The sequence below is a fragment of the Gallinula chloropus genome (genome assembly GCF_964237585.1).
Source record: "Gallinula chloropus genome assembly, chromosome: 14".
NCBI classification, from domain to species: domain Eukaryota; kingdom Metazoa; phylum Chordata; class Aves; order Gruiformes; family Rallidae; genus Gallinula; species Gallinula chloropus.
In genome coordinates, this window is record NC_140099.1 from 8,050,156 (window position 1) to 8,077,932 (window position 27,777).

General features: G+C 39.6%; 1 protein-coding gene across 5 annotated transcripts in view; it reads right to left on the reverse strand.

Annotated features, from left to right (window-relative positions):
- Positions 1-624: 624 nt before the first annotated feature.
- The window catches only part of MARK3 (microtubule affinity regulating kinase 3), a gene marked incomplete at its 5' end in the record, with an annotated part of 62,573 nt that continues 35,420 nt past the window's right edge, over positions 625-27,777 (reverse strand). For 2 of the 5 annotated variants that reach the window (XM_084270572.1, XM_084270576.1), the window contains 12 exons: positions 625-1,592; positions 3,840-3,884; positions 8,576-8,602; positions 10,996-11,253; positions 16,689-16,792; positions 21,593-21,810; positions 23,471-23,624; positions 24,395-24,507; positions 24,763-24,862; positions 25,572-25,691; positions 25,782-26,018; positions 26,895-26,951. In XM_084270572.1, coding sequence (XP_084126698.1) covers positions 1,247-1,592; positions 3,840-3,884; positions 8,576-8,602; positions 10,996-11,253; positions 16,689-16,792; positions 21,593-21,810; positions 23,471-23,624; positions 24,395-24,507; positions 24,763-24,862; positions 25,572-25,691; positions 25,782-26,018; positions 26,895-26,951 — 1,779 coding nt within the window. In that variant the 3' untranslated portion in view covers positions 625-1,246. The remainder of the gene's footprint in view (positions 1,593-3,839; positions 3,885-8,575; positions 8,603-10,995; positions 11,254-16,688; positions 16,793-21,592; positions 21,811-23,470; positions 23,625-24,394; positions 24,508-24,762; positions 24,863-25,571; positions 25,692-25,781; positions 26,019-26,894; positions 26,952-27,777) is intronic. The other 3 variants (XM_084270575.1, XM_084270573.1, XM_084270574.1) reach the window with 3 other exon arrangements.

Consider the following 27,777-nt stretch of genomic DNA (forward strand, 5'->3'; position numbering starts at 1 on the left):
CCACACTGCACGGTACACGAGCAACGGTGGACTCCCTCTGCCGCAGAAGCCAGAGACACAACAGGCACAAAGCCATCAAAAAGCCATACAGCCAGAGCCAGGTGGAAGCACGCTGGAAGAGAGCTGCAAGGAAAGGTTTGAACTGCTACTGCCTACGGCCGTAGTTACAACAGAGATCAGGAGCCAATTCGAGTCCCACGTTTGGGTTTCGATACTGTGCGTGCCCAGAGGACAGTACTGGGTGCAGCAACACCTCAGAACCGCACCGACCCGGCCGCGGTGACGCATCGGGACACGGTGGATATCTGAGAGTCCTCTTGTGCTTGGCATCAGTCTGACCTAGTCTAACCTGGAGGACTCGGTCTGAAAGAGAAAGTCACTAGGAAGCTTTCAGCACATCCTCTGAGTCGGCCTCGTTCTGTAGGGGAACGGAGGGACAGCAGCAAAGTGTTCTCAGCTGCAACCAGTACTCACAAGCCAAAAGGACAAAGATACAGTTTTGAGGAGTTCAGCAGAAGCAGAAGAATGGAAGCGTTTACCCAAATTTTAATGCACAAATCAACTACATTTTTAAAATTTGATTCAGTCTTAAATAATAAATAGGTGGGCAAAATATAATGCAAGTCTTACTCAGTAAAAGTGAATTTTTAATCATCTCATGAGATCTACTTAGAAAACAGGACTAATAATGTTCACAACCGTAAATCCAAACCCTTCACACACTTTTTTTTCTTAACACAGCAGTGAACTGTAAACCTGCATTTACTGGTTATCGCTTCTGTTATTTTAAATATTAACTCAAGTGTTTCCTCCTTGGCCATTTCAATTTTTAGCACCAAAATTAGCCCAAAAAGAGGTACTGGTACAGCTCGATGTTGTAAATTAATTGTTTACATATAATACTTTATATATTATACACACATACTGTACATTCACACGTCCACACAAACAGGAGGCATATTTAAATGAATATATTCTGTGTTTCAATTTGTTGTCAAAGACTTAGGAGCAATGGAAATAAAGCAGAAGGGGTAATATTTTACATAGTAGGCAACTTTAATGCTGTAGTGCACTTATAAAAAAGTCCAACTCTCCCTCCCAGCTCAGCAGCTTTTTTTTTTTCTTTAATATCACTATTCAGAAGGATGCAGAAGTTATTGCCTAAATGTTATTCTATACATTTCCATTGGAATTCTCAAAAACACTTGAAATTGCTAACTAATTTACAACTTAACTATTTTTCTTGTTACAGCTTTAACTCATTGGCAATTTTGGAAGCAATGTTTTTAAAAGCTATGGATGTTCCCGATATCCGCTTAAAGCGAACTCCGTTCAGGGACAGTCTTGGCAGTTTACACACCTCCATCTCCCACTGTACAAGGTTTTCCGCGTGCCCATCTCCATGGACACAGAAAAGCAAGAAACGCTCTCTCTGTTCATAGTCACAATTATTGGCATCCAGGACCTTTCTAATTTCCCTCATCATGTCATTGGGATCCATGGAGCTGGTGGTTTTCATGCTCCAGGTAAAGCGCAGCGAACGAGGCTTGGCTTCCTTGTTCTCATCTTTCTGATCCACAGCTACATTGCGGCTGAAAGACAGGAATTCATGAGTTAGCAGGGCCAGCTACCTTCCCCACCTTTCCTGTTAGTGAAGCAAACTAACACTCAACACACACTACTGGTACTAAAGCAGCATCTAGAGGCTCCGGCTGCGAGCAACACCCCGCTTTCCTAGCTGCTGTACAAACACACAGTCAAGGTAAAGCATCAGCTGTTGGGGCTGAAACGGAGGTATGGTACGACGGGTGACACGAGTGGAAGTCACTGGAGTCAGGAGCATGAGGGAAGTATGACCTTGCAGAGGCAGAACTATGTGCATCACCTACAACTTGATTTTAAGGCAGGTTCTGCTCAAATCCCTAGTCTTGGGCCACATGGACACCATGCTGAAACACCAGCTCTAGTGCTAGAAGTTTCTGGAACATTCAAGTAGCAGTGGCTTCTGGCAAAAGGGTGCTCAGCCCAGGTCATGGGAGTGTCAGACCATGGGATGCATCCACTCCTATGTGATGGGGATAAGCCCATGCAGGAAGATCCTGGGAGTTTCTCTCTGCACCTCAGACAGTGCAGCAAGTTGGAGGATCAAGCACTGGGACAGCCCATAGCACGCCCAGGAGATGCAAGCAGAAGGAAGAAGGATGGAGCAGAGGGACCCTGATGGGGGTCACCAACCTACTGCCCCAGGGCCAACATGCTGCCCAGTTGCAGGCAGGTTTGATTTCGCTGTGGATTTCCTGCACTGGTGTTTGAGCTGATCAGCGCAGACCCATCGCACTGGAGGCTCTTGGGGACACAGAATCACAGATTCTGTCACCTTTAACAGAGAGGAAATACTTTGTCTCCAAGTTGGTCATTAATTTGTTTAATACCAACAACTGATACAGGGGAAGAGATGAAATCTTTCGCTGGTACAAGCTACACAACTGAACACCTCTGAGGCTGGAAGGCAGGAAAGAGTTGGCAGTCTCTGTAAGACACCTTGTAACACCGTTAGTAAAGATGGCAAATAAAAGGGTTCCTGTTACTGTCAGTTTTAAGAAGTAAAGCACAAAATATTGATGTTTCAACTTTTTTTTTTTCCCCCCTAAAGTAAAAATAGCTTTTCCTTTGGTAAGGATAAATATGGTTATACAGGACAAAGAAAAGAAGCGTTCCAGAAATTTCTAGTTTGCAGTGGTTCTTCTACTGCAGCTGAAAATCAGTAGCCAGGCAACTGAAGAATAATGAATTACATCTGGACAGCTAAGGTAAAAAAAAACACCAACCCAGACAGATTGGCTTTGTGAATATGTGCACGCTGTCAGGTGCCTCTTCAAATTTATTTGTTTTCAGGACAAGAGACTTAAATATATCTGTCATGCTTAACTACTTTCTGAAAATACCTAACCTAACTGACCCCAAAGCAGGCAGTTCAGCTCTCATGTTGAACTTCAAAGTTCAATTTACAATATTAATTCAAGATGCTCTTTAAAATAGTTGACAATGAATTCCTGGTTACACAATGCCTTCCTTCTACCACCATTAAGCAGGCAATTATGAAAAAGTTAAATAAAAAGTGATAGTAAGGTCAAAACTAAATAAACATCTCTTTGAAAGATAACCCATTTCATCATTTTACATTTTATTAGAAGGACTTCCAGTAACTGCAAGTCCTAGGATTATGCTGTTAAATCCAGCTCTGTGATTTGCCAGATGTTCAAAAATTCAGCAAGTAAATTAAAGAGTACTTTGTTTTAACTTTAAGGTTTTAATTTAATAAGGCTGTAAGGGTGCAGGGGGAGCGCCAGCTTTTATTCAATGCTCGTTTTATTTTTTAAAGCATTTTCTACTTCAAAACAGTTGGCAGAACCAGCACAAGTTTAATTATTTCTAGTATTTTTTGATATGCAGATTTTGGAAGAAAAGTATAACATCAAGAATACCATTTAACTATCAGTGATTTTGGAGATGAGAAATATCACCCTTCAGTGGTTATCCCCATGTTTGCAGCCTTGCTAGAGACCACTCACCTACACATCTACAAGACAACAGCAAATTATAACAACCAAAATGCAAAAAAACACACATGGGAAAAGGCAACAGGAAAGATGAAGGTTTAGAACCAAGTCAGTCGGTGCTTTGATAGCTGTTTTGCAGACACAGAAATGCTTCTTTGTTTAGTTTCAAAGCCTTACACAAAACAAAAGCTGGTGCCTGAAGCCACTACATCACATAATCAGGGGGAGAAAGGTTCAAACTCACCTAAGTAACATTTTAAACAAAAATTTTACCCTCACCTTGAGCCCTCAAATCTCCCGTTCCTCTCATATTCAGTCGGGAGCCTCATTGAAAAGAATGCAGAAGCAAAAGGAAGTGGGAAAGAGAAGACAAATCTTACACTGCAATATACAATATCTGTGTAGCTGCTTAAAGATATTGCAATCATACCAAAGGTGTGTTAAAATACAAAGCAACAAAGATGTAAAGAACTTTGTAGGTTATACCAAACTCAGTGTATAAAACTGTCATACCAAATGGAGTTCTACAAGCTGCAGTTTTTAAAGACTGTAACTGATGTTTATTGTGTCTATATTTATATATACAAAAATACTGTAGAACCCATTGAATAAACTTCTAAAAGCAGAAAATGTTAAGACTAAGAAGTTGCATGCCATGCTGAAGCTATTGTATTATTTAGCAAGTACCTCCCTAAAAGAGAGCTAACTCACCATTATCTTTAGGCTAGTTGTATTTCAAAGTTTTACCTGGTAATAGCAAGTACAATTGAAAAACTACCCTTTTTAGACAAGTCTGGTCACCTCATGTGTCTGCACGCAGATCAAGGCTGAGGTCTTAGGGGTTTAAACAATACCAAATACCTCAAAGCAAAAGAACAAAATGCCTACACATCTTAGCAAAGGCTTAGAGGCAAATCCAAGATTTCTCAAGCTGTGGTAAATCCATCCTATTAATTCCCAAACTGACGCATCTTCAACATCTGAGAAAACTTAAGCTTGCTGTCTGCCTGCATCGATTAACGCTGTGTTGTTGATCACTACCATTTTTTAAGCCCAGTATCAAGTAGAATTAAGGGGGGGGAAAAAAATCACCTTCCTTTATCTTCACATTACTGTAGTACCACGGTTCTACATCGCAGAGATAAATCTGCTTGCAGGGAAGCTATTTTTACAAGGCTCTTACCAAGCCTAGTCCGTGGCTTCACTGAATAATGTGTATCATTAAAGCAGTTTGGCTGACAGGTGTCTAGGGATAGGAATGTGAGACAGTAAGCTTATTTTTTGATGCACAGCATATTTATGTCAAGCTGGGGGGGGTGCTTAATTTCCTCATTTCCTTTCTTTGAGGGTTGCAGTGAGGGAACTGGCTTGTATGGTGACTCTGTGCAGTCCCTGTCAGTAGGGAACAGATGCTGTGCTAGCACCACAAGAAGCACAGGAGCAGCAGCACTCACTGTATAGGCTACTTGCTGTATAGGCTACAGAGCCCGCTCCTCCCTTAAAATTCATGCTGCTATTGCAATACATCTCCAAATAGGAAAGCAGTAAGTCACTTGGCTATGAGCTGCTTGTCACAACAGCATCTGATCAGCAGCCTGCTCTCTGCGGCACTGCACAGGACACGGTACGACAGCGTCGCTGCTAGGAATCATTTCCACTGAGTAATGAAAAGCTGTCACAAGCAAAAAGGATAAGGAAGATAATGAGGGGAAACAACTGTCAGGCCCTCTAATTCTGGCACTTCAAAGTGCATTTTTAATGGCAGTCACCTTTGTGAGCTCTCATGCTACTTATCTATGGTGGATATAGGAGAAGGGGGAAGATGATTTACAAGGTCTGCAGGTATGGTCCACGAACTCATCCTTTACAGCTCTGTAGGACTGAGATGGGGGTGGGTGGGAAGGGAGCAAACCATGACACGTACCAGCTGAACAAATCCACAGCTTTCAGATGACTTGGGAAAGACTTGTTTTACTGGGCAAAGCAAGAAACAAGTCTGAAGATACTGCTCAATGGAAAAATTAAGAGCACTTGTATATTAAAGAGCCTACTGCATTCCTCTAAAGTGGAAGATGACAGCTTTGTTAAGAGCTGCAAGTATTTATGGATCATCTTACTTTTTTTTTATATAAAAAAATTTAAGCTTGCCAAAGGCTATAGAAAACTGGAGCATAACCAGTCTCTCCAACAATGAATAGTCTTACTGCTACTGGAATTTGTCCAGCAGACTCTGTGAGGAAACATCTCTAATGATGTTCTCAGACCCTTTTTAGGTTGAAATTAAGCCAAACTCTTCAGTTTCTAAACCACTCTAGTCTAACTCTAAGGAAGGTCATTAAATACCTTTTTAATGCTAAGAAAAGTAATTATTTACAAAGTTCACTGTTTAGCACCGGGGACTGCACTCAGCAACAGGCGCCCTTGAACACAAGCCCTTGTGCCAGGCTTTGGAGAGCTGTGCCAGTCTCTCTAGATGCTTCTTCCTTCAGGAAGGACGTGGTTATGGTCCAGTTCAACAGCCCAGCACTGGTGCTTTGGGAACAGTCAGGGGACTGCCAGCATTGTTTCCATGGGTCTGCGAGTCACATGCCGCCCCGAGGCTGCCTGGGCGCTAGCGCAACCTCCGCTTCTGCAGGAACCGCAAATTGCTGGGTTTTGGTCTGAATTTTCTGCTTTTGCTGGTATTTTTACATGAACTAATTTTATGGTATAAGGCACTCCTTGGTCTTAGAGAATGGAACACATATATATATAGAAAAGTTCTGTTCTCATTTGTCATGCAATGCCTATACACTACATCCTTTATGGCTGGTGCTACACAGTTTGTGAAGGGCTCTCAAAACCAAGACTGTTTCCATACATCTGTCCTGAGTTACAGCGTGCTTTTCTGTTCTTTACATCTTTGTATACTCTGTGTTAAAAATCCAAATAAACACAAAGAAAACTGTCTAAAGAGATATGAAAAACCAGCAAGAAGTGCAAGATCCTAAAATAAGACTGATTTATGGAAATGGAGAAAAGATGCTGCAATAAAATTCAGAGCATAGGAAGTGATTTTTGCTGTCAGAGAAAATAAAAAAAAAGACTTCCACAATATGCAGACTGGCAAGGACAGTGCATGATAAAACAGAGCTATATATATTTTATACCTCTGTGTACCAAGTACGTGTTAAAACTCAGTTGTTTAAAAAGGAATGACTGTCTACTTTTGTTCAGCTCCCTACAGCAATGCTGCACTTCTATATATACCTGCTATTTGTTACAGTAGGTGTTTCAGTATCAAAGATAGCGAGCTTAGGTTATAATCAGAGCATATAAAGCCAAAAGGAATTGCCAAAATCCCCAAGGTTTTCAATGTAATTTTGTACCTACATACAGATCAGGTATGGAGGGACACCACGCACGCTTAAAACAGATTTAAAAAGCACAGTCTGGTCCCTGTGTAGGTGGTGTAAGACTGCAAATCTCTTATTCAAAAGACATTCATAGAAACTGCAGCAGCTATTTTCACAATAGTCTAAGATTCCTGGCCTCAAGCCAAAATAAAAATTTAAAAATTACCTTTTTTAAGTCTCAATTTGGAACAGTAACTTTCTAGTTTAAAACTGTACTCATGTTGGCATTTTTCATCTTTCTTCAGAGCAGCAGAGCAGCAAACTTATGTGCGTCCAGTTGTGGAGGTTGCACAGATCACAAGCCTTTGTTTTAAAAGCACTGTGACTTCAGAGAGAAAAGCTCCCCCTTAAAAAGTGGTAGGCACCCCACAGCTCACGATGCAGGAACAGTTAAAACTACTCCTGCTGCCCAGTTTCATCTGTATCCTGTGCTGGATGGTTTCTTTCCTAACTAAGGGTTGGGGCATGTTCCTTTTCTCCAGTCAGCTGTGACAATGCCAGCCAACCTAACCAACACAAGTTCTAAACACAGTCCTGTTTGGAAGAGCTCTGGTTATTATTGCTGCAGCACGGAATTGACACATTTAATCAGGCAGGGTACCTTTGGATTCACACTGTATATAATAACCCCAAATTTAGGCATCAATATGCCTATCTCAGGCATCCCTAACCTGACTGTTTCCTTGAAATGGTCTGACAAACTTCAAATTGCAGTCACATGCACAGCCTCACATTTTGGGAGTTAAAACAGATGTGTCTTTTTCATCAGTATTTGGAAATTGAAAATACCACCTTTTAAGAAGCTCCAAGGTATGATACAACTAAACAGAGTATGACAGAATTCTAATGAAAAATCTACCTGCAGGTCAAAATTGTGTAACCACCTTTCATGAGTCATAACAGATTAGCAGGATGTATAGCAGCTTGATTCATTCCCAAACTGTAAAACTAAATTCAGTCCTTTGGGCTTGAAATGTGAATCAGACTTTAGAGCTTTTTGCCTTTTGTTAATAAATCTGCATAGGTGCCATACTTATTGCTTCTGAGGTGCTCTATTTGCACTTCAGCTGCAATTCACTTCGAACACATCCCATTTTTAAATGAACATGCAGCCACTGCATCTTCATTCAATCTTCCATACAAAACTGTCAGACTCACAACAGCCTTCAGTTTGCTATTATATCAACTGCAGACAACATTTCAAACGGATTTTTTAAATAAAATACCATAAAACAAAGAGATAGAGAATGTAAATTCAGCATCACTTACCTTTGTTTGCTTGTAACCTTATGTTTTGTTTATACTTTCATCATTGTTATCAAACACCTCATTCTTCAAACATAAGCATGCTAAGTGTATTAGTACAGAGAACAGAATTACTTTGGTACTACCAACTCTATCAAGGAAAGAAGAATTCACAAGGCATGCTTAGCATCTTGTTATACAGGTGCCGCAGATTCTCGAGTATGGTCACGAGTTAATGGATTTATTCTATGCTTTCCTCTCAAGAAAGTATTTAGTTCTCAGCAGAAAGTTTAGTTTTCAGAAAACCAAGGCTAGAAAGCCAAATCTGTTGTTAATTGCAGGAGCCACTTTTTTTTAAATATAAATAAATCCTACCTTTTGATAAACCTGAATGACATGTTTCTAAAAGAAATTAAGCCAAAATAATAATTAACAAAGGGTGTTGTACAAAATAAATTGAAAAAGCCATTTAGAGTGAAACATGCAAAAAGATCTCATTTAAAATGTACAATGAAATTACACTTTAATACATTCTGAGATTAGGCAGATGACTTAGGGTCTGAAGAGTCAAACTCTTAGCATTACTACTTCCAAACTCAGTGTTTCTGGGAAATACGCCACCAGTAGTTATTATGAATTAAAATACACACTGGTGTCAAAACACTTTAAAACTCATAATCTGCAAGGTCACATAAAAATGTGTTTGGATTTTCTTTATTTATTTCAGATAGAAAGCAAAAATCAGTAACTCTACTATAATTAGATTTCGAGTAGCTTCAGAGTTAGGTTCCTTTCTTCCTTCATAACATTAGGTCAGACATGTTGTGCCAAAACCTGCCTTAAATATTTAGTTACTTTAGTGGCAGAAGGTGTAAGAATACCAGAAGTTAACTAGTGTGTATAATCAAAAGAATTCTGATCCCCCTAGAGAATGCTAAAATAAATTAACAGCTTTTAAGTTTATTTTATATTTATTTAAAGAGAAGAAACATAACCGTGTCCTTTGATGGGACTATCCACCTCCTTCATAGTTTGCACAGCAACGAGTATAACAAACCCTCAACTGTAAGAGCTCCTCCAAGTGCAAACTTAACTATCAGCGACTGCGCTGTTGTGCTACAACTGCACGTTATTTAATCAAGTCCAGATGGAATTTAAACTATTGTCAAAAGTGGTGGGGAAAAGCTTCCAAAAAAGCCACACTGTGCTGCAGAAGCTGAAACTTGGAGGTAAGGCTAGAAGCTTGAACGCTGCCTGAATTAAGTGACACCCTGAATAGTATGTTTCAGCAGCACCAGTGAAAAGCTTGCATGTTCACAGTCTGAGAGTCCACAGTTGGAACGTCAGATGGAAAATTAAGTAAGCGCATTGCAAACAAAAGTACAGAGAGAAAGATGTGCCAAAAGGATGTGTTTGATTAAGACATAGCTCGACAAAAAGCAGATGACTTAATTCTTTACAAAAAAAAAAATCAAATTAATCTTTTCTCTCTCTCTCAACACAAAGAGAGGAGAGAAATAAAAAAGAAGAAAAAAAGAGAGAAAGAAAAAAGAAAAAAATAAGAATCTCATACAGCATAGTATTTCCCAGGGAAGTGTTAGCTGGCACAAAGCTGAGCAGGGCCAAACCTTTACCAATGGCTAGGCTGTCATTTTTTTGTTTTTCACAGGAGTATCTATTTTTAAAAGAAATTCACTCGCTAAATTGAAATCAGACAGTTGTGTAAAAAATGGAGTTTGGCTTTGTGTTATTTTGTAGGAATGGGAAACTATAAAGAGGGTGCTGAGAGGTAGTCCCAGGACAGACAGGGAGGATATGGCTTGCTGATGATGTGATATAAGCCTTAAACAAAAGCAAGCAGGTCAAGAATAGGATGATATATTCCAAAATATTTTACGTGATGTGGAAGGTACAAATGCATGGAGATTATCTTAAGGCAAAGATAAACAAAGCCTCACTTCTGCAAACATGAGCTGCAGATATCAGAGTGGTCTGAAGTATGCGGTATGTGAACCGACAGGTTTTAAACATAGAAGAAAAATAGGTGATTTTCAATTTTAAGGTTTGTAGGAACTAATTTAAGTCATACATGGACTTGAAACTAGAAGTACAATTAGAACCAAGACTGTTAGTGCAGGAAGAACAACTGCTTAAGCTAGGCTTTGCCTAGACCAACACACCTTCCACCGCACCCAGACTCTCATGTAAACTTAAGGTTGAAATAGGACCAAGTTTCAAGGTGTGACTGAAGCCATAGTACTCCTGTTATTTTAAGAGGACCTGTGTTAGCACTACTGCCAAAGGAATTTTTTGTTTCCTGATCCCACCCTTTCACCTATGATATTTCTCTCTGTGTGTTTTGTGATTATTCTGGAAATATGAATGGCCTAAGTGACTGGGAAACACAACCTGAGCTTCTTGATCAAGTATCAAGACTGGGATCCTAGTTTATGCCACCAACTGACAGAGTGTGCAGTCCGAGCAAGCAGCTTTTGATCCAAGCTGGTATCTTCCAGCTTGTGTACCTCAGACATGAGGATGAAGAGCATAGAAGAAACCAGAGACCAAGCTGTCTCACTTTTTATCCCATTTGATTCTGCTGCTAAAAACAAATGGCTTCTGTAACCAAAGAGAACTACAAAAAAAAAATAATCACAAGCCAGTGCAATTTAAGTTGCAGAAATTGTTAAGCCATTAATCAGAGACTGTGGACAAAACAACTTAAGCAATAAACTGCTGGATATAGCTACTACCCGTTAAAAAGGAGCGCTGAGATAGCATTTTGAGAGGCTTACCTTCTTGTTAGCTTTGAAGTTAGTTTGCTAAATAGATTAGTGGAACCCCTGGTTCGAGTCTGTGAGAGCGGCGTTGCTTCGTGGGACAGGCTGGGTGAGGCTGGCGGTCCGTTGTAGGTAGCGGTACGTCGCTCTCGGAGCTGGCCGTGGAACGTGCTCCGACTAGCCGTTCCTCTGGGGAAACGAATACGATCAGGTGTGGTTGCACTGCTAATGCTGTGAGTTGAAGCAACAGGAGTTCTTTGATCGGGAATAGTGCTAGAGCAGAAAACAAAAAACAACGCTAGAACTTCACAGGAGCACTAGGGTTCTGCAGGAAACACAAAACACTATGTTCTACAGTAAAAGCATAAGCAGACACTTTTATATAGGCCAGGGTTGGAAGTATCAACATTATTACAGCACTGTACAGAATCAAAACTCGTCAAGAAGTTAGGATTAAAAGGCTGCCGAAACAGAAACCTACATAGGCAGAAAAATGCAACAGCAGTATCCTGGAAAAGACCAGATAAACTAGGCATACAGTGTTTCACTGAGAAGACTGATAAAAAGAATAGATGAGTAAAGTTCCCCCCAGGAAAGAGAAGCAATCAGTAACTTTAGTGTCTCTTCCTCCACATTCTATATATCCATCTTTGAAAGTCTTGCTAATTTGAAAGTATCCTACAAAATTCTCTACAAGCAAACCACTCCAAGTAGTGAAGTCCTTCAGGATACACAGTTAAAGTCTCCCACAAACTCTGACAATAGGGAATGCCCAATACTCCTACACTAGGAAAAAAATTACGGTTCATTACTGCAGGATTATGTCACAGACAGCCTGACACACCACAAGACAAATGTAAACAAGACTAAAAAAAATGAGGAAACACACATCTTGTGGGCAATATATACTAGAACAATCTAGGACTAAAATTCCACAGCACAAAGTTAAGAAGCAGTGGGTTTAAGTTAGTTTCACAACGATTTCAGGTTCTTACATAGGCCTGAAGTTATCTGCGCCATTGTCTATTGGAGGCAACATCATCTTCGTGTGCACAGAGGCTGACATGGACATCGACTTCTGATGTCGCAGCCGAACACTGGAGAAGGATGTGGTACAAACTGAAGCAGGGCTAGCTGCGTAAGCGAACATTTCTGTCAGGCTGTGAGGGGGTTTGGGTTCAGGCAGAGGCAGAAAGAAGAGCATGATGGACCAACAACAAACTACTGCAGAGAAAAAAAGCAAACTTTTCCTTCTATTAACTGATTTATCAAAGAACACGAACTCAAACAGCCCTCCTCTACGTAAACAGCAGTAACTGCCCTACGCTCCCCTTAAAAAGCATCCTTACCATAGCACTTGACATCTACAAAGTGATTGATCTCTTACCATTAGCATTAGTTTGTGGTGATACCTTCCTTGACATTCAGAACCCGCGTAACTCAGTGTTCGGTACCAAAGCACTACTCTAAAGCACCAGTGTTAACTCGTATTGGTCTTAACATTAAAAAAATACATTAAAAACCCCACAATCAGCACTTTCCAAAGGACTGATGATAGCTCCATTACTGCAGTGAAATACTTTGTTTTCAGAATGTATCTGTGTTAAATCAATGTAAGTTGGGCAAGCTGTCAAATCTCGATCTCCATGTGGTAACTGAGGGACTTCACAGGCACAATCGAAACCAGCAGTATCATGATGTTTAACAAGCCCAGAGAGGCCCCAACAAAAAGGCTACTGTTAAACAAGGTGTAAGTGCAGGAGGTAATGAATAACGCTTCATGTGCTCTGAAGGAAAGGGTTTGACTCTTGAAAAGCATCTCATATCACTTGGCCACAAACTTCTCCAAATTACCATTCAGACTTTGAAGGAACATCTATGGTGCTGCCTTAGTAGAGTGGTCAGTAAACTGCCAGCTGTATCATCTGTTAACTCAGGACCATGCAATTTTTTCCCCCCTCTTTCTTTGGCCCAAAATACTCTTTGCAGTCTTCAAATTATCTATCAATGATAAGGATGGGAGAAAACTGAGAGGCTGCAAGAGGTATTGGGTGTTCCAGACTACCACACCATGTATCATTCAACTTCAGTTTGCTTTAAAAGTAAGAAAATTGTAATTCAGAAATACTGTTTGAGGTTAAGAAATTAGTAATTGTCAGTGACAGTTTCATGACACTGCATGTTCGCTTCAAAGTTACTTCATGGTTGCATACACTGAAATGCAAATCCAGTATGTCAGGGTTTAGAGAGGAGAATGCTAGTTCAGCTACAAGTACCAGGTGACCCACTTCCTGGGCTTAGTACTCAAAGCACTAGCAGAAAACTCCTCACAGTTCAGGCATCAGAACTGCTGGCTAAAACGGTGAGCAAAGTCGACCTTTTTTTTTTTTAACTTTTCAGAACCCAGAAAACTTAATCTGAGTCATGCATGCATCCCTTCACAATGCAGAATCCAGCAGGGTGCCAGCTACAATGAAGCCTGCAACACAGCCCAGCTTTCACATTACCCCAAGGTATTACAAAATTCTAAGGAAATGAATATTCATCTCGAAACCCCTGAAATCAAGTAATCCCCAGATAATTAGTCACTAGCCTCGCAAGCACTTCCAACTCCCTTCCTCTCAATCTGCTATAAAACATTAAGGGGAAAGAATCTAGTTTTACAACACGTTAGACCCAAGTTTGTTTAGTCACCTGCCTTCAAAGATGTGACAGCTATAGGTATTGAGAAGGTACCAGAGCACATGTTAAAGCATTTACATCTCTTCCTCTGAAGCTTTGCTAGAAATCAGCTTCCTTAGATTACTAGCCTGGGAACACAGAAACAGAGAGCTAACATTCACCAATTAGTGCCATGGCTTATTAAAAATCCAAGGCTGTTGTAAATCATTTGTGTTACAAATGATTTAAAAGCAATTGCCTATCATTATGAAGAGTGTTTCATGAGTCCCCAAGTGCATTAATGAATGCTCAGGCTTTGGAGGAAAGCCAACAGCCATCTCCAGCAGAATGCCTGTGTCAGCCACACAATGTGTTAAAGTAGGGATGAGAGACTTAAACCCCCTTTGCTTCTAACCAGTCTGTCACAAGGTCTTCAAGATTCCTTTCTCCAATGTCAACTACCTATCAAAGCTTCCAAGTTTCCTACCTTCAGAAACAATGCCTTCTCAGAATTCAACATGCAAGATAAAAACAGAACAGGCAACGTTTTAACACTTTCTCTGCAGAAAGAATAGAGACTTCACAAGTGCAAGTCTTGCCTTTTAAGGCAATTCTTCCAAGTTTTCACCAGTTACAGCCAGTATCTGACTATGGAAAATCTCAGATCCAAACTGAGACAAATCATTTGTACTATTTACTCCTGCCTTTAACCTTTGCCACCAATAGACATTTGAAAAGCACAGAAAGCACTTTTACAAAACCTTGGATTCCTACAAAGCTTCTCCTTCAGTTCTCACCTCACAGAAGAGCCACCGTTACAAGTTCCTAAAGTTACTTTCTGCCAAGTTCAGAGTACAGCAATGTCAGAAATACTACAAAAACACCTGAAGGCTGGCAGAATTCCTTCTGAGGAGCCAGTTCCATCAATAGCCACCTTTCTTTAGCCTGCATTTCACCTGCCTTTGCCCAATTACAACAACAAAATATATCCAGACAGAAATTGTGTCAAAACTTTTCTTGGTTTAACTCTCTATTCAGAGTAACAAAAGCAGGAATCAAAAACATGCAATAAAAGCCATAAACATCATTTCTTTTTCCTGACAGCGAAAATATAAACACTTAGACATTTCCAATGACCCAGGAGGAGCTAAACTTTGCAGGATAAGCAAATGATGTTTGGATACTATATTGACAATAAAAAGTAAGTTACAGAAGGATAATCAATTACAGGTATAAAATAGAATATACTTGCCAAGTTCTATTCAGCATTAACTTTGAGCTTAGTGCCCATGTGTGACAAACCAGAAAGACAGCAGTTTACTGGGAAACTCAAAGCTGGGAAAACAGTAAGCAACAACTTCAATAAAACCAGCTCATTAGGAGTATGAAATTACTCCTAAATTAAGGGGACATCTGAATCTCAAGCATTCCTAGTAAATAATATCTAGTAAGTTTTCAAAATGTAATAAATTGTAGGCAAGATACTGTAAAGCTATTAAGAGTAAAGACAAGCAAAAATGTTATTAAACCAAGAAAGCAGCTAATTGAATCTGATCAAAACTTTTCTGGACAGAAAGATTCATTTTTCAAGGGACGTTTGGAAAGGAAAAAAGCTATTAACATACCAAATCAAAGAAAGGGTGGTGAGCTTCAATCTAAACAATCTTGGTAACATTAACAAGGACTAACCAATGAAGGCTGAGACAGACACAGTAAGAGACAATGCCAAATAGCTGTGCTGTACTTGACAAGACAATTGACTTCAGGCCCAGCTGGCCAGAAAGACTGTGGGCACTCTTCAAACTTATACTTGAGTTCTCCCTTATTTCAGTTTGCAGAAAGCTATGAGGAAGAGACAGGATCAAAACCACGTTCTTTATCCCTAGCTTCTGGGAGTCAAACAAGCCACAGACTTTCTGCTCAACATCACAACTTCACCACTCTTCCTTATAAACTGCTGAAAGGCATGGGAAAAACACTGTCCAAAAACTGACAGATGCTTTACCAACTTCAACATGAGCTAGAAGTATTTCCTTCCCACCCTTTACAATACATCATAAAATTAGAAAGGGATGGAGAAAATTGGGAAGGGTAGGAGCGAGGTACACATTCCACCAAGCTTCAGTATTTCTATTAGGTACTAGCTATCTGGGTGCTCTCATGGCAATGGCCAACTACTTAACTGTTACCAGCTTTTGTTCCGTGAAGAACAGTTGGCTGGAACTTAAAACATCTCAGCCAGCCAGGAAATTTGGTGGCATTCTTTAGAAGTGTTATTCCATACCTAATGATGATGTTGTTCTTTATTATTTATTTTCTACTGCTCTCCTCAATCTTTGGCACACAGGGAAGAGAAGAATGGCACTAGATGTGGCTATGGCACTTACACATCAACTGTTTAACTCCAATTCCTCTGCATGCTTTAGTCAGCTTTTCATTCGGCAAAGTAAGAAGAAACCTGTTATTTCCCTGTTTTCACTCAGAATATGGAGGTATCAGTGTTTCCCTTCTCAGGATGAGTTACATAAATGCTGGGAAGCAGTTAGACTACAAACATCAGTGAGGAACATTACTACTCCAAGACAAATGTCCTATCACTGTTTCATCTTTCCTCAGCAAAATATTACCTTCTCCCTGACACTTTGTAGAAAAAAAAAAAAGGTATTCCAAATGACCCCAAAGCAGAGTTTAGAGTGAAATGTAAAGAGAATGGCCCAAGAGAGATGAACATTGTAGGCTGACACTAAACAAACCACTTCTGCAAGCGTACGTTGCTGGCCAAAGGAGTTAACAAGTGATTTAAGATGAAGGCTGTACAAGTATGACGTGTTTAACCAGAAATCAGTAATTTCCTTTTACATTCTAAGTATAAAGATTATATGAATTACACATAGAAAAAACCCAACATACTTACAGGTGTTCCATAACCAAAGATCTGTACTCACCTTGCATTAAGAATTACACTAGGTTATTATTGATTCTTACATTACAGTTTTTTGGAAATGTGAAGACAGGGGACATACACCATAGGAAGACATTTCATATACCTGTTCTCCTTGCCATTTTGTATCACTGAATGCCTATCAGCAGTGGTTCTTTCACTACAAACATATGTGTTGCGCCGCGTCATTGCTCCGGGGGCAGTATTATTCTACAATTAAAAAACACAGGCTTGTTATTCCCCACAAAAGGCTCTTCTGGGTTTAAGTCTACATATAATCAAAGGCTGGTTTACTTCATGCTAGTTCTACAGAGTTATAAAACTTACAATAATTAAATAAGTTAATGAGCAAACACCTTCCAGTATTTTTAAGGAATAATACAATCAGGAAAAAAAATACTAACAAGTTGCTCTTCTATTTCATGTTGATGGCTCAAAATTAATATTGCTTAAAGTTTTCTATTAACAACGTTCTGAAACACGAATTCTCAGCATGTATAGCATTCATCTACATCTGGATAGTCTCTATAGCCTGTTTTGGAAATACTTTACCGACTGTAGAATTTTCCTTTAAGTTAAAATCATACCTTAAACAAGATAGGAAAAGCAAAGACTTAAGAAACAAATGTGGTAAAATTCAGTGGGAAGGTAAACACGGACTTTTAAATATTAAAATACTATAAAACACTAGACAAGTTTTAAAAACAGGGAAGAGTAAGTCAAATTAAAGAGACAAATTGCAGAGAATTTTAATAAGACATTTTAAAAAAATATACATTTAAATATAAGCATAATACATTGAGGACAAGAGAACCAGGGGAACTTAAACTACAGACCTTACTTTAGAGGGGAGAAAAGAAATAGAATTACTTTGCCTCTGTCTTTACAGAGAAAGAGGGTGGAGATATGCCCAAGTTGGCGGTCAATTTTCCAGGAACGACTGAGAAGCTAGGTAATTCACAGATAACAGAATTATAAAGAGTTAGATGCAATTACTGTAGGAAAAGCACGGTGGTCCAGATAAACATGCAACCCCCAGGTTGTAGAGGAAATAAAAGCTGGCAAGCCTTAAAATTTTTCTCCCCACCCCAAGAACGTAACACAGGAAACTGCATATGATTGGAAAGTGGAAAAAACCTTTAGAAATTTTTCTTTAAAGAAAAGGATCACAGGGCAAAGCAGGAAGCAAAATAGGCTATTAACTTCAAACATCACTGCTGGGGAAAGACTTGGAGGAGGCTAGCTTAAGGGAATGACTGGTCAGCATCTGGATAAGCACATTTTGAGTAACGATGGCCACTAAGAATCAGGCAGGGGACTTCATGCTCAACTAACCTTTTGGAGTTCTTTGAAGAATTACTGCTATGATAAGACACGGGAAATTCAGTGGATTTTAAAAATAGCATTAACAAAAGGTTTCACAGAAATGGTCACAGTAGAGAATCATGGGAAGGAGGATTTAAAAAAAAAAAAAAAAGAAAAAGAGGAAAGACTAGTTCAAGCACAGAAGGAGAGTAGCCAAACCTTTTTTGTTTCCAAACCTGAAATAAAACTGTTAAAGTGGAGTATTCTCAATAACCAGCAAAAGCTTTTCCTGTGCCATAAGGCAAAATATTTGCTATACAGGGAGCCTCAAGCAAAGCCAGCCCTGGGCTGTAGGTTTAACAATGAAGCCACCTCATCTGGTTAAGAGACTTCTGACCTGTAATGTGTCTTTACATGAATGTACAAACAAAAAAGTGAACTGCACAACCCTCCTAGTGTTAGAAAGTACAAAGAGTATAGTAGAACTATTAATTAATTTGTAAGATGCATGTGGTTGTCTCAAGGGTTCTCAAGTATTCTTCACTGCATATTCCTTAGGGATAGGCATGTGCCAAGCATCAACAGAAGCTCACATAGCCCTCTCCTTGCACTTCATTCCTTACACATCCCACATCTTCAAATCTATTTATTTTTAAAAAAATTGATTATTCTACTTTCCTCTGACATTTGCCACTGTGCAAACTCCCCTCTCTTTACCAAACTTGCTAGCAGTGAAAGCTGTGCACCCAAAGTCAAGTTTTGGTTCTATGTACTTGAGAGGTCATGCTGTGCAAGACACTTAGGAGCCCTCACAAAGCACTGGTACACTGAAACACTGCATATTGATATTTGCAGGGTTGTTTTTTTTTTTAATGTGCTCCTGAACATACTAAGAGAATGAAGCACCCAGAATATCCAAAGGTATTCTGGTGGAAAATGTAACAATAACAGGTGGCTTACTTCTCTTCACCTTAAAACATTAAGTGTATGTTTCCCTTGAGAAGACACCACAGAACATTAAAATGTACTGAGATGTTGCTCATCTAGAAAGACAAGACAGCAATCTCTGTGCTGGATCTAAGGACTATGCATTTTCAGGTTTGGGAGTGGACAAGTTTTGGTATTCACATCTGAAATCAGAGGGATCTAAAGATGCACCTGCCCAGCAATTTCTGGAATGCAAAGACAGAAAGATCAGCATATTTTTTTTTCTGTTTGCCTCAGATTTGAGAGGTTCCAAGAGAAGATTTAAGTATTTCAAGCTTTCAAATTTCAGTTTTAGCACGAATACAGTCTTGATACTGGGGCCTTTTCAATTTTTAGTTTATAACCTTTCACGATTCACCAAGAATGTTCTTCAGCTATGACTTCTGCTCAGCCCATCTACAGACTATTCACCTCTGGATGTGACTACACTGCACAGGTGCACAGCACAGAAAACCTGAAACTGGTGTTACCAGCACCACACTCCCTAATGGAATGACAACCCCAAGGGTCGGGGTTAGCTGTGAGAGTGCATCTTTGTGGCATCATCTGCCTTGTTTGCAAGAGGCTTTGACACTGCAGAAGTACACGTTGAGACTTCTCAGAATACATGCAAGGTGCAATCACAGCACAAAAGATAGATTTGTGGTAGAGTCATCCTCTTTTCCTAGAGTCTTGTGTGCACTGCTTAGGCAGGCTATCTTCACATTAACAGACAGCAAGGCAAGGACTGATGAGAAAGTTTTCTAAAAATTAGCTTCTGACATGGAATAGTAAAAAAATCTATTTACTTAAGAGCACAAGTATGTTTTTTTGGGTGCTACAGGATCTTCCAAACATTCCATATGCTCTCTTCTTCCAGTTTGCTTAAAGCTGTATGAAGGGTTCTGGTGCACCCTTATTGAAGGAATTGAGGAAAAATCCAAAGCTGAGTCATAAACAAGGAGTTATTAAAAAAGCCAAGGAGTTATTAGTTGCTGCTAAGTATGCAACCCCTGTAGCAGGTTTTAGTTATTAATTTGGTATTTGCCCATGAACTTGAAGATTTTTGATGTGCAATTGCTCAGCTTGCAGAACTATTTAGTTTGCAAGACTTTAAACGCTGTCAACTTTAGAAGTACAGCTTGGAGCCACTTACTCTGAGCCCAGACTTGGCTACCTGCTCTACAAGTACAACTCTTCACCTTAAGTGCAGGCTTGTGAGCCTCTTGTACCACTGCTTGCCAAAGACCAATTGGTCAGGAATCAGAAGGGAGAGGTTTCCCCTATGGTTATGAGCAACAGTAGTATGAGATTTGAAATAAGGCTACTGGAATCAAACCCCAGGATTTGAGAGCAGTGTAGAACAGCAGATACAAATGAAGATATTAAGTGTAAAACATGTTGTAACTGTAATGCAAAGGTTTTGAATAAAACACTACACAGTACTGAGTGAAGTCCAAAGCAGGACAAAGCTGCTATGATTACCCTACTGTTTTGAGACTTGGGAGCTAAGAGCTGTCATATGAGAAGAAAACACCTGAATGTTTCCTGAACTGATCAAAACCCAAGGGAATGGGCAGGAGACCATGAAAATCAGAAGAGAATCATGAAAAATCATGAGCTCTTGTTCACATTTATGGTTAACAGCTGTTAAGGAGAAAGATTTGTCTTTCCAAGGAATCTCTTTGGCTGACATCCTCCAGCCAAGTCACTATTGGCCAGTGGGACAACTGACAATGCAGAGCCTATAGACTAAAACAAATCATATTTTACTTCTTTTGCTTCAGCCTGTCAAAAAGCTGTGAGCTCAGGAAGTTCTATTCTCATCTGCTGTACAGTAAAGGTACTGAGAATCTAACCAAGTATGACAGTTCTGTGTCTAAGTTTAAAAAGCAAACAAATCACTCCACTGCTAGTTGAATAAAGGACTGGGAAGTTATTTTTTTCTGAAAAGAAGGTAAGTTTTCAATACAAAATACCAAAGTTTTAGAAATTATATGTTAGAAGACTCAAGTTATTTGAAAACACATTTCCAACTGTGCCTCAGAGGGAGGCACCACAGACTACACAAGTTGAAGCCAGACCGAACAAAGGATTCTCTCTTTTGGCAACCTGCCTACTGCTTGACCCTGTAACTTCACTAGTTATGCACCTTAGGGTGGGGTTCTTGTTGTTGTTAATGAGGTGTAGGGGCAGGCAGGGCAACCCCACAAGGGCAAAAGCCCAGCACACTACTTCTAAATACAGGTTGAAATACATCTTTGAACAGTTTTAAGAGCTACAATTCTTTGATAATCTTAATACATGAGTTGGAATAGCCTGTTTGAGAGCAAAGATTAGGTGGCTCCTCATAGATATGAAACAGGAGAATAAAAAGAGATTTTGTTCTTCTGTACAGAGACCACAGAAGAGCAGTTGGTGATATCAGAAATAATATAACTCTCATGAAGTTTCAGGGGTTGAATTTCTTGTTATAATTACTTTTTTAATACCCAGATTATGCCTGTTTGCTAACAGCTACTAGTTCTAATTATTAATACCAACTAATTACTTCAAGAATACTAAGAAGTAACTTGAGTAGCTGTCTGATGCAAAGGGGGAAAAGGCAAAAGTATGAGATACCTACATTTATTCTTGTCAAATGAAAAAAATAAAGCACACTGATAAATTACAGGTTTAACAGGTTTTACAGCCCTCAGAAACATTTCATGGTTTTGATAAGTAAGTGTTTCTACTTACACTAGGGACAGCTGAACTTTTCTTACGTTCAGGAATATCAGCCTTGTTGGGATTGCTGGCGTTTCCAAGCATGGGACTAGCTGGTGCAATTCCTCTTCCTGCAACAGCACTACTGCTGGATTTTCTTGATTGAATTCCTTCCTCTTTGAGGTCACTGTCTGTAGTACTAGTCTGGCTTCTTTTGGGATATGCCACTACTGAGGGGATGGATGGCCCAGCTTAAAAAACAATACACAAAAGAAACAGGAAAATTATTTGTCTTTTCAGAAGTCTAGTAGCTATTTTTTATTAAAATGGAAATATAGTCACAGAATAATTAATACTGGGAGAATCAAAGTCACAAAATGGTAATTAAATTATCAAGATACATGGATTTTGGACAGTAAAATACTGTGAAAAACACAACCTTTACAGGTTAAAATGCAACTTCATTTCCATGAAGACATTATGAATCTCATGAAGGCTTCTGGTGTTTGAGTACTGACACTGCTTTGGTTTGCAGCGACCTTGCAGTCATCTTTAGGACACGTAAGTGACTGTCCCATTCAAACCAGATGAACCTTCACTAGCACAAAGCTGGCACACACTGTTCAAGCCAATTTCTAGAAAAACAGAGCTCTGTGGACAGGTACCTGGTGACACAACCTGGTGACCACTAGCAGCACTAATGGCCAGCAGACCACACCTCTGGAACAGGCAGCAACAGTGGCAGTTTCCCACCAGCTCCTCTTGCTTTAATATGTTCCTGGACACTGGGAAAGTCTGTGGGGATGTGTGCTGGTTTTGGGTGGGAGAGACTCAATTTTCTTCACAGTGGCTGGTACAGGGCTGAGGGTTGGCTTTGTGCTGCAAACAGTGCTGGTGACACAGGGATGTTCCAGTCACTGCTGAGCAGGGCTTACACAGAACCAAGGTCTTTGCTGCTCCTCACCCCACCCCACCAGTGAGTAGGCTGGGGGTGCACAGGGAGTTGGGAGGGGACACAGCCAGGACAGCTGACCCCAGCTGCCCCAATGGCATATCCCATACCACAAGGCACCATGCACCTTCTCAGAAGAGGATACATCAACACAGATTAACTTTGTCATTAGCGTTTTAATAATGAGTCAAAAAGCGCATGTATCTATGCACACACAGGTAAAAACATGTATACAAATAAGCATCACAGGATGGTTAACATAGGTTAACCATCACCCCAGGATACTCCCCAAGGAAAACAACCTCTGAATGCACGTGAAGTATTCAAAAGTAGACCCAAACAGAGACTCCTTTTATGAGTTAGTGTCTGAGCAGGAAGATTAATGTTTAAGATATTTAGAAAACCTTAAGCTACTATCCTGCACACTCATTAAGCAGAAGAGTTCTAAGTTTGTCTGAGTCACTGTTCTTTAGAAATTTAATTCCTGCAGGACAATCAAGTGACACTACTGTCAGGAAACAGGAAACAAGAAATATTGGCAAACTGACATTTCTTCAAGTTTCAGACACAAGCTGACCTACTAGTGTCAAAAGAAAACAAAAGCTGAACACATACTAGAGCTTGGGGGAGGAGCACTGTGCTTTTCATGAAAGAGGGTTGCAACATTCTCTTCAATTTGTGTAACAAGACCTTCCCAGCACAGTCAGGAATGCAAGGACAACACAAGGCAGAGTAAGAGAGTTAAGTTGGGGCATTCAGCATTCCCCTAGAAATTGTTTCTGAAGGCTTTATAACAAAATTAATTTTAAAAAAATATTATTTATTAAGTTATTTAACCACCTTGCTGTGAACTACACTGTTGTCACCCTCCTTACCTTTGGGGGATGGAGACAAATTCAGAAACGGAAGGGAACTGGAAGTCACTACATTTTGCAACACTGAAAATGAGAACTGCTCACCGTGATCACTGTATCGCCGCTGCTTCTGGCTAGAAGATATGCTTCTCTGAACTTTGTGATGAGGAGATTGTCCAGTGCTATTATTAAGGTCACTACTTGGCCTAACTTTGGCAAGTGAAAGATTGCTGCTGGAGCTCGAATCACTTGCATCCAACTACAATACAAATGAAAAAATTAAAACGAGGAGTTCAGACAAAACATATTAAACATCTACCACATTATGGGCACAGCAACAGGAAGGCAGAAGATGGCTCTGGTACACAGGAAATCTTGTGATAGCAGGGAAGTTGCTTAGAGGCCCCAACTTCTCAGATTCCTGTGCAACTGTCTTTGGTTAAACTCAGTGGAATCTGCAGCTCCTCAAAGGGCATTTGGATAAAGAAAAATCTATTCCTACTGTCTCCTCAAAGTTCTCTAAGATTTTAACATGAAGAGGAGATACATTTAGTAGAAGCCACCACACCAACTCCTCCAGCAGAGGAAGCAAGAGCAGTTTACTGATGCCAAGCCCTCTCAGCATCATATGCGGATAGTAATTTACAAGGCAAGCACTTTTTTAGGTTGATCGGTCCTGGTTCTTGGTCCTCTTAAAATATTTACAGCTGGCACATTCACACTCAACCTCATAGACTAGAGAGGACAGCAACTGCCATACAAAGCCTTTGAGAGGAGTAACTGCTGATCAAACAGGGTAGTTTTGGGGAGCCTAAGGGCAGGACTTTACTGACTCACATCAGGGGAAGAACAGACCGCATCATTTGGAGAGCTGACCCTGATGATTAGAATAATATAATGTTTAAGTGTAATGGACTTTTGTGCAGGGATGTAATGCCTATAGTTAACTGACTTAATTTTTGCTTCAAACTTTGTTAAGGACACTGTCTGATTCCTTTGTTTCGGGGCATTTGGAAGAATGCTACCTACCTCTGACGATTTCCTTCCTAGGAGTAAGTATGTTGCTGTGATTTCATCATACTTCATTTTACTAAGGGATTCTTGAATTTCTTCTTGAGAATATCCCATTCCTACCATAATATCTAAAACCAAACATATACTCTGTAAGTAACAAACACTCTAATGTTTAGGTTGGCCAAGTGTTTAAATTCAAGAAAAATAATGGAACATTTAAAGAATTAAACAAAACAATTAAGTATGAGAACATAAGCTTGATGAGGTATTGGAATGAGAAGATTAGTTTTTCTAAATGGTGAACAAATACAGGATGATAGAAGAAAAAATAACACCACCCACATCAAGCAAACAGTATCATATTCTGAAAAAGAACTGAATACCTATTCTTTTCTGGTCCGAGATGTCTAGTTCTGGTTCAACAAAAGGTTTAAGTTCATCCTCCTCATGCCCTGCATTGATCCACCTGTCCTTCATGATTTGCTACAGAAGAAAGGCTTTTGTTAGTACAACACACCTAGCAGCAAAGAGAACGAGCTGTTGAACGAATGATTTCCTATCCACCAATCTACCTCTCTAATTTTTCTTTTGCAGAACAGGCCCCAGCACCTATTCAATTTTGTTTTGCTCCAGTGAGGAGAATCAACTATGCACATCAAGCCAAGCTGCTTCCTGATCGTATTCTAGCACATAGCTGGAAGCTAAAAGCCCGTAACACACACCAGGAGCAGCGTGACAACTCTCACAAGTCTAATAGGTTCTGGCTTGACTACAGATTCCCAGGATTTTTTTTTTTTGGCCTTTCTCCCCCATGATGGTAGAAAATGCAGGCAAAGAGCAACCACATCATAAGCTAGCAGACAGTCCTTCCAGTTCACATTTAAAAATGTGGACAACATCCTGGTGGATCATCCTTTAATGCAGGAACCCACAAGGTAACCATCAGAAAAAGTTATATGACATATGCAGGGCAGTCTCACATTCATTTTGAAAGTCACTGTGGAGACAGGTGTCTTGTAACACCAGTAAACAAAATCTTAAAAAAAAAAGAAGTGTCACTTGCTTTACTCAACACCCACACCCTGTGACCCCACTCCAAAGAAACAAGTCAGGAAGGGTATGAAAGTAAGAAGTTACAGCTCAAAAATACAGTTTGCAACATAAAATGTCTAGTTTTCTAATGCACCATTACCTCTAGAGTGCCTCTTTTTGTTGGGTTTAGCACCAGAAAACGTTTGAGGAGGTTTTCACAGTCTGTGGACATGTAGAAAGGAATCCTGTATTTTCCCCTTAGGACTCTTTCTCTAAGTTCCTTGGTAACAGAAGAGAAACAGTAAGTAGTGAGCAGCATCTCACTTCAAACATTAGATTGACATGCCCAACATCTTGTACAAAAACACACCTTTAAGTTCTGTCCATCGAAAGGAAGAGATCCACTCACGAGAGTATAAAGAATAACACCTAAACTCCAAACATCTACTTCAGGTCCATCATATTTCTTCCCTTGAAAGAGCTCTGGAGCAGCATATGGTGGGCTGCCACAAAAGGTGTCCAGTTTATTTCCAACGGTAAACTCATTACTAAAACCAAAGTCAGCTATTTTAATGTTCATATCTGCATCTAGCAATAGATTTTCAGCCTGGAAGAGAAAGAATGGTTTGTAAGATTAACTTAAAATATTTGATTTAGAATGACATTGTCTGTTTTTCCTCATTCCTAAAAGCCAAAAAGCTGAAATACCAGTTAACAAATCCTTCCTTGCAAGGTCTTTAGGCATGCTTTGGTTTATCATTCACAAATCTCCTACTTTAAAAGTCTCTCTACAATGGCTTCAGAGTATGGGAGCTGTTATGCTACCTGAAAAAGGTGTTATTACCACCTATCTGTTTTCTCTGCAGAAATGCAACCTGAGCTACTGTAACTTACTCATCTATTAAGATGAAAAAAAGGTGCAGTCACACTACCCATGTTTTATGTGGTGTTCTTGCAGAAGTTTGGTAATACACATAACCTTTAAACTTTTTTCAAGTGGGTCTGTTGTTGTCAGTGGTAGTGTTTTGTTTGAGTTACAAAGCTATGGTATATTGAACGAGTTATATGCCAACACTATTAATATAAAAAGTGTGGTTTAAAGGAGGGATATACCATTTCAAGCCAAGCTACAAAGCAGCCAGACTTCTGTTTCACCATCACTGGTAATTTGTGCTGTTTGAGACCAAAACTTGTTATATCTTTATCCAACTACCCTTTTTGGTTTTTTTCAAAGATCTCTCAGTTAATGCTGATTTGCATCCACTTTGATGAGTGACAGCCATTAAATTCCTGTATTTAAATGCCTTACAAATCCTCTCTTCATTTGAAATGGTTCTATACCATCAACATTCCTCAAGACTTGTTATAAACACACACAAAAACCCCAAGTCAGAAAGCTTAATACACACTGCATTTTATCAGCACAATAAAGCTCACTGACAGGTACACAAGCTGACACACATTCACACTTTTTTCCACTCACCTTGAGATCTCTATGAACAATATGCTTTTGATGGCAATACTGCACTGCAGATACTATCTGGATAGAAAACAAACCCAATTATGTAAGTGACATCTCAAAGAAACAAGAGTTTTAATCAAGAGTTCAACATTTATTACTGAAGTTGACATGTACTTACCCACTCTGAGCTACGTAACCAAGTACTAGTGGCCAGCATATTTGGGGAAAAGCTGCTAATAACTTAGGTGTTTGTTATTTGATCTATTTGGTTTCTACTATACTTGAAAGAGGATTTTGTTTTTCCTGTGTGGCTAATTATAGACCAGTAGAAGCAATGACTTTCAGAAAGGTTACTGAAGTATTTCCATTCCAGTACTGTATATAGCTATAAAAGCTCTCCCTCCAGACTGAAGTTTTCCAGTCCCTCTCCAAAGGTGATTTTTCATGCAGCAGCATAGAGAGCAAAGGGTAAGAAATGGGCTCAGCTACTGGAGAAACAACTGGGAAACAGCTTGTTTGTCAAAGCTTATGCAGTGAGAAGCAACTATGCATCTGACAGAGGTCTGCTGTCTAAGTGCACACAGTTTACTGCATTTTGTATACTGTACAAGAGTAGCAAGTTCAATGGAAAAAACTTTGTCTCAAGTGTAACAGAGGAATTTCTTCCATCATAATTTCCAAATATATTTTTTCCTGCTTTATATAGCAAACTATATGAGCTACTTACATAGAACAGTGTCCTAGTATATTGGTTTAGAGTCACAAGCAATGCACAACTCTACAGGTATGGAAAAGCTAGATAAACTCTCGTTGTTACCTGATCAAATAGATTTTGTTGTCATGCCTACACAGTCAGAATTGAGGCAGATGTTATGACTTCTTAAAATATTTAACAACTACACCT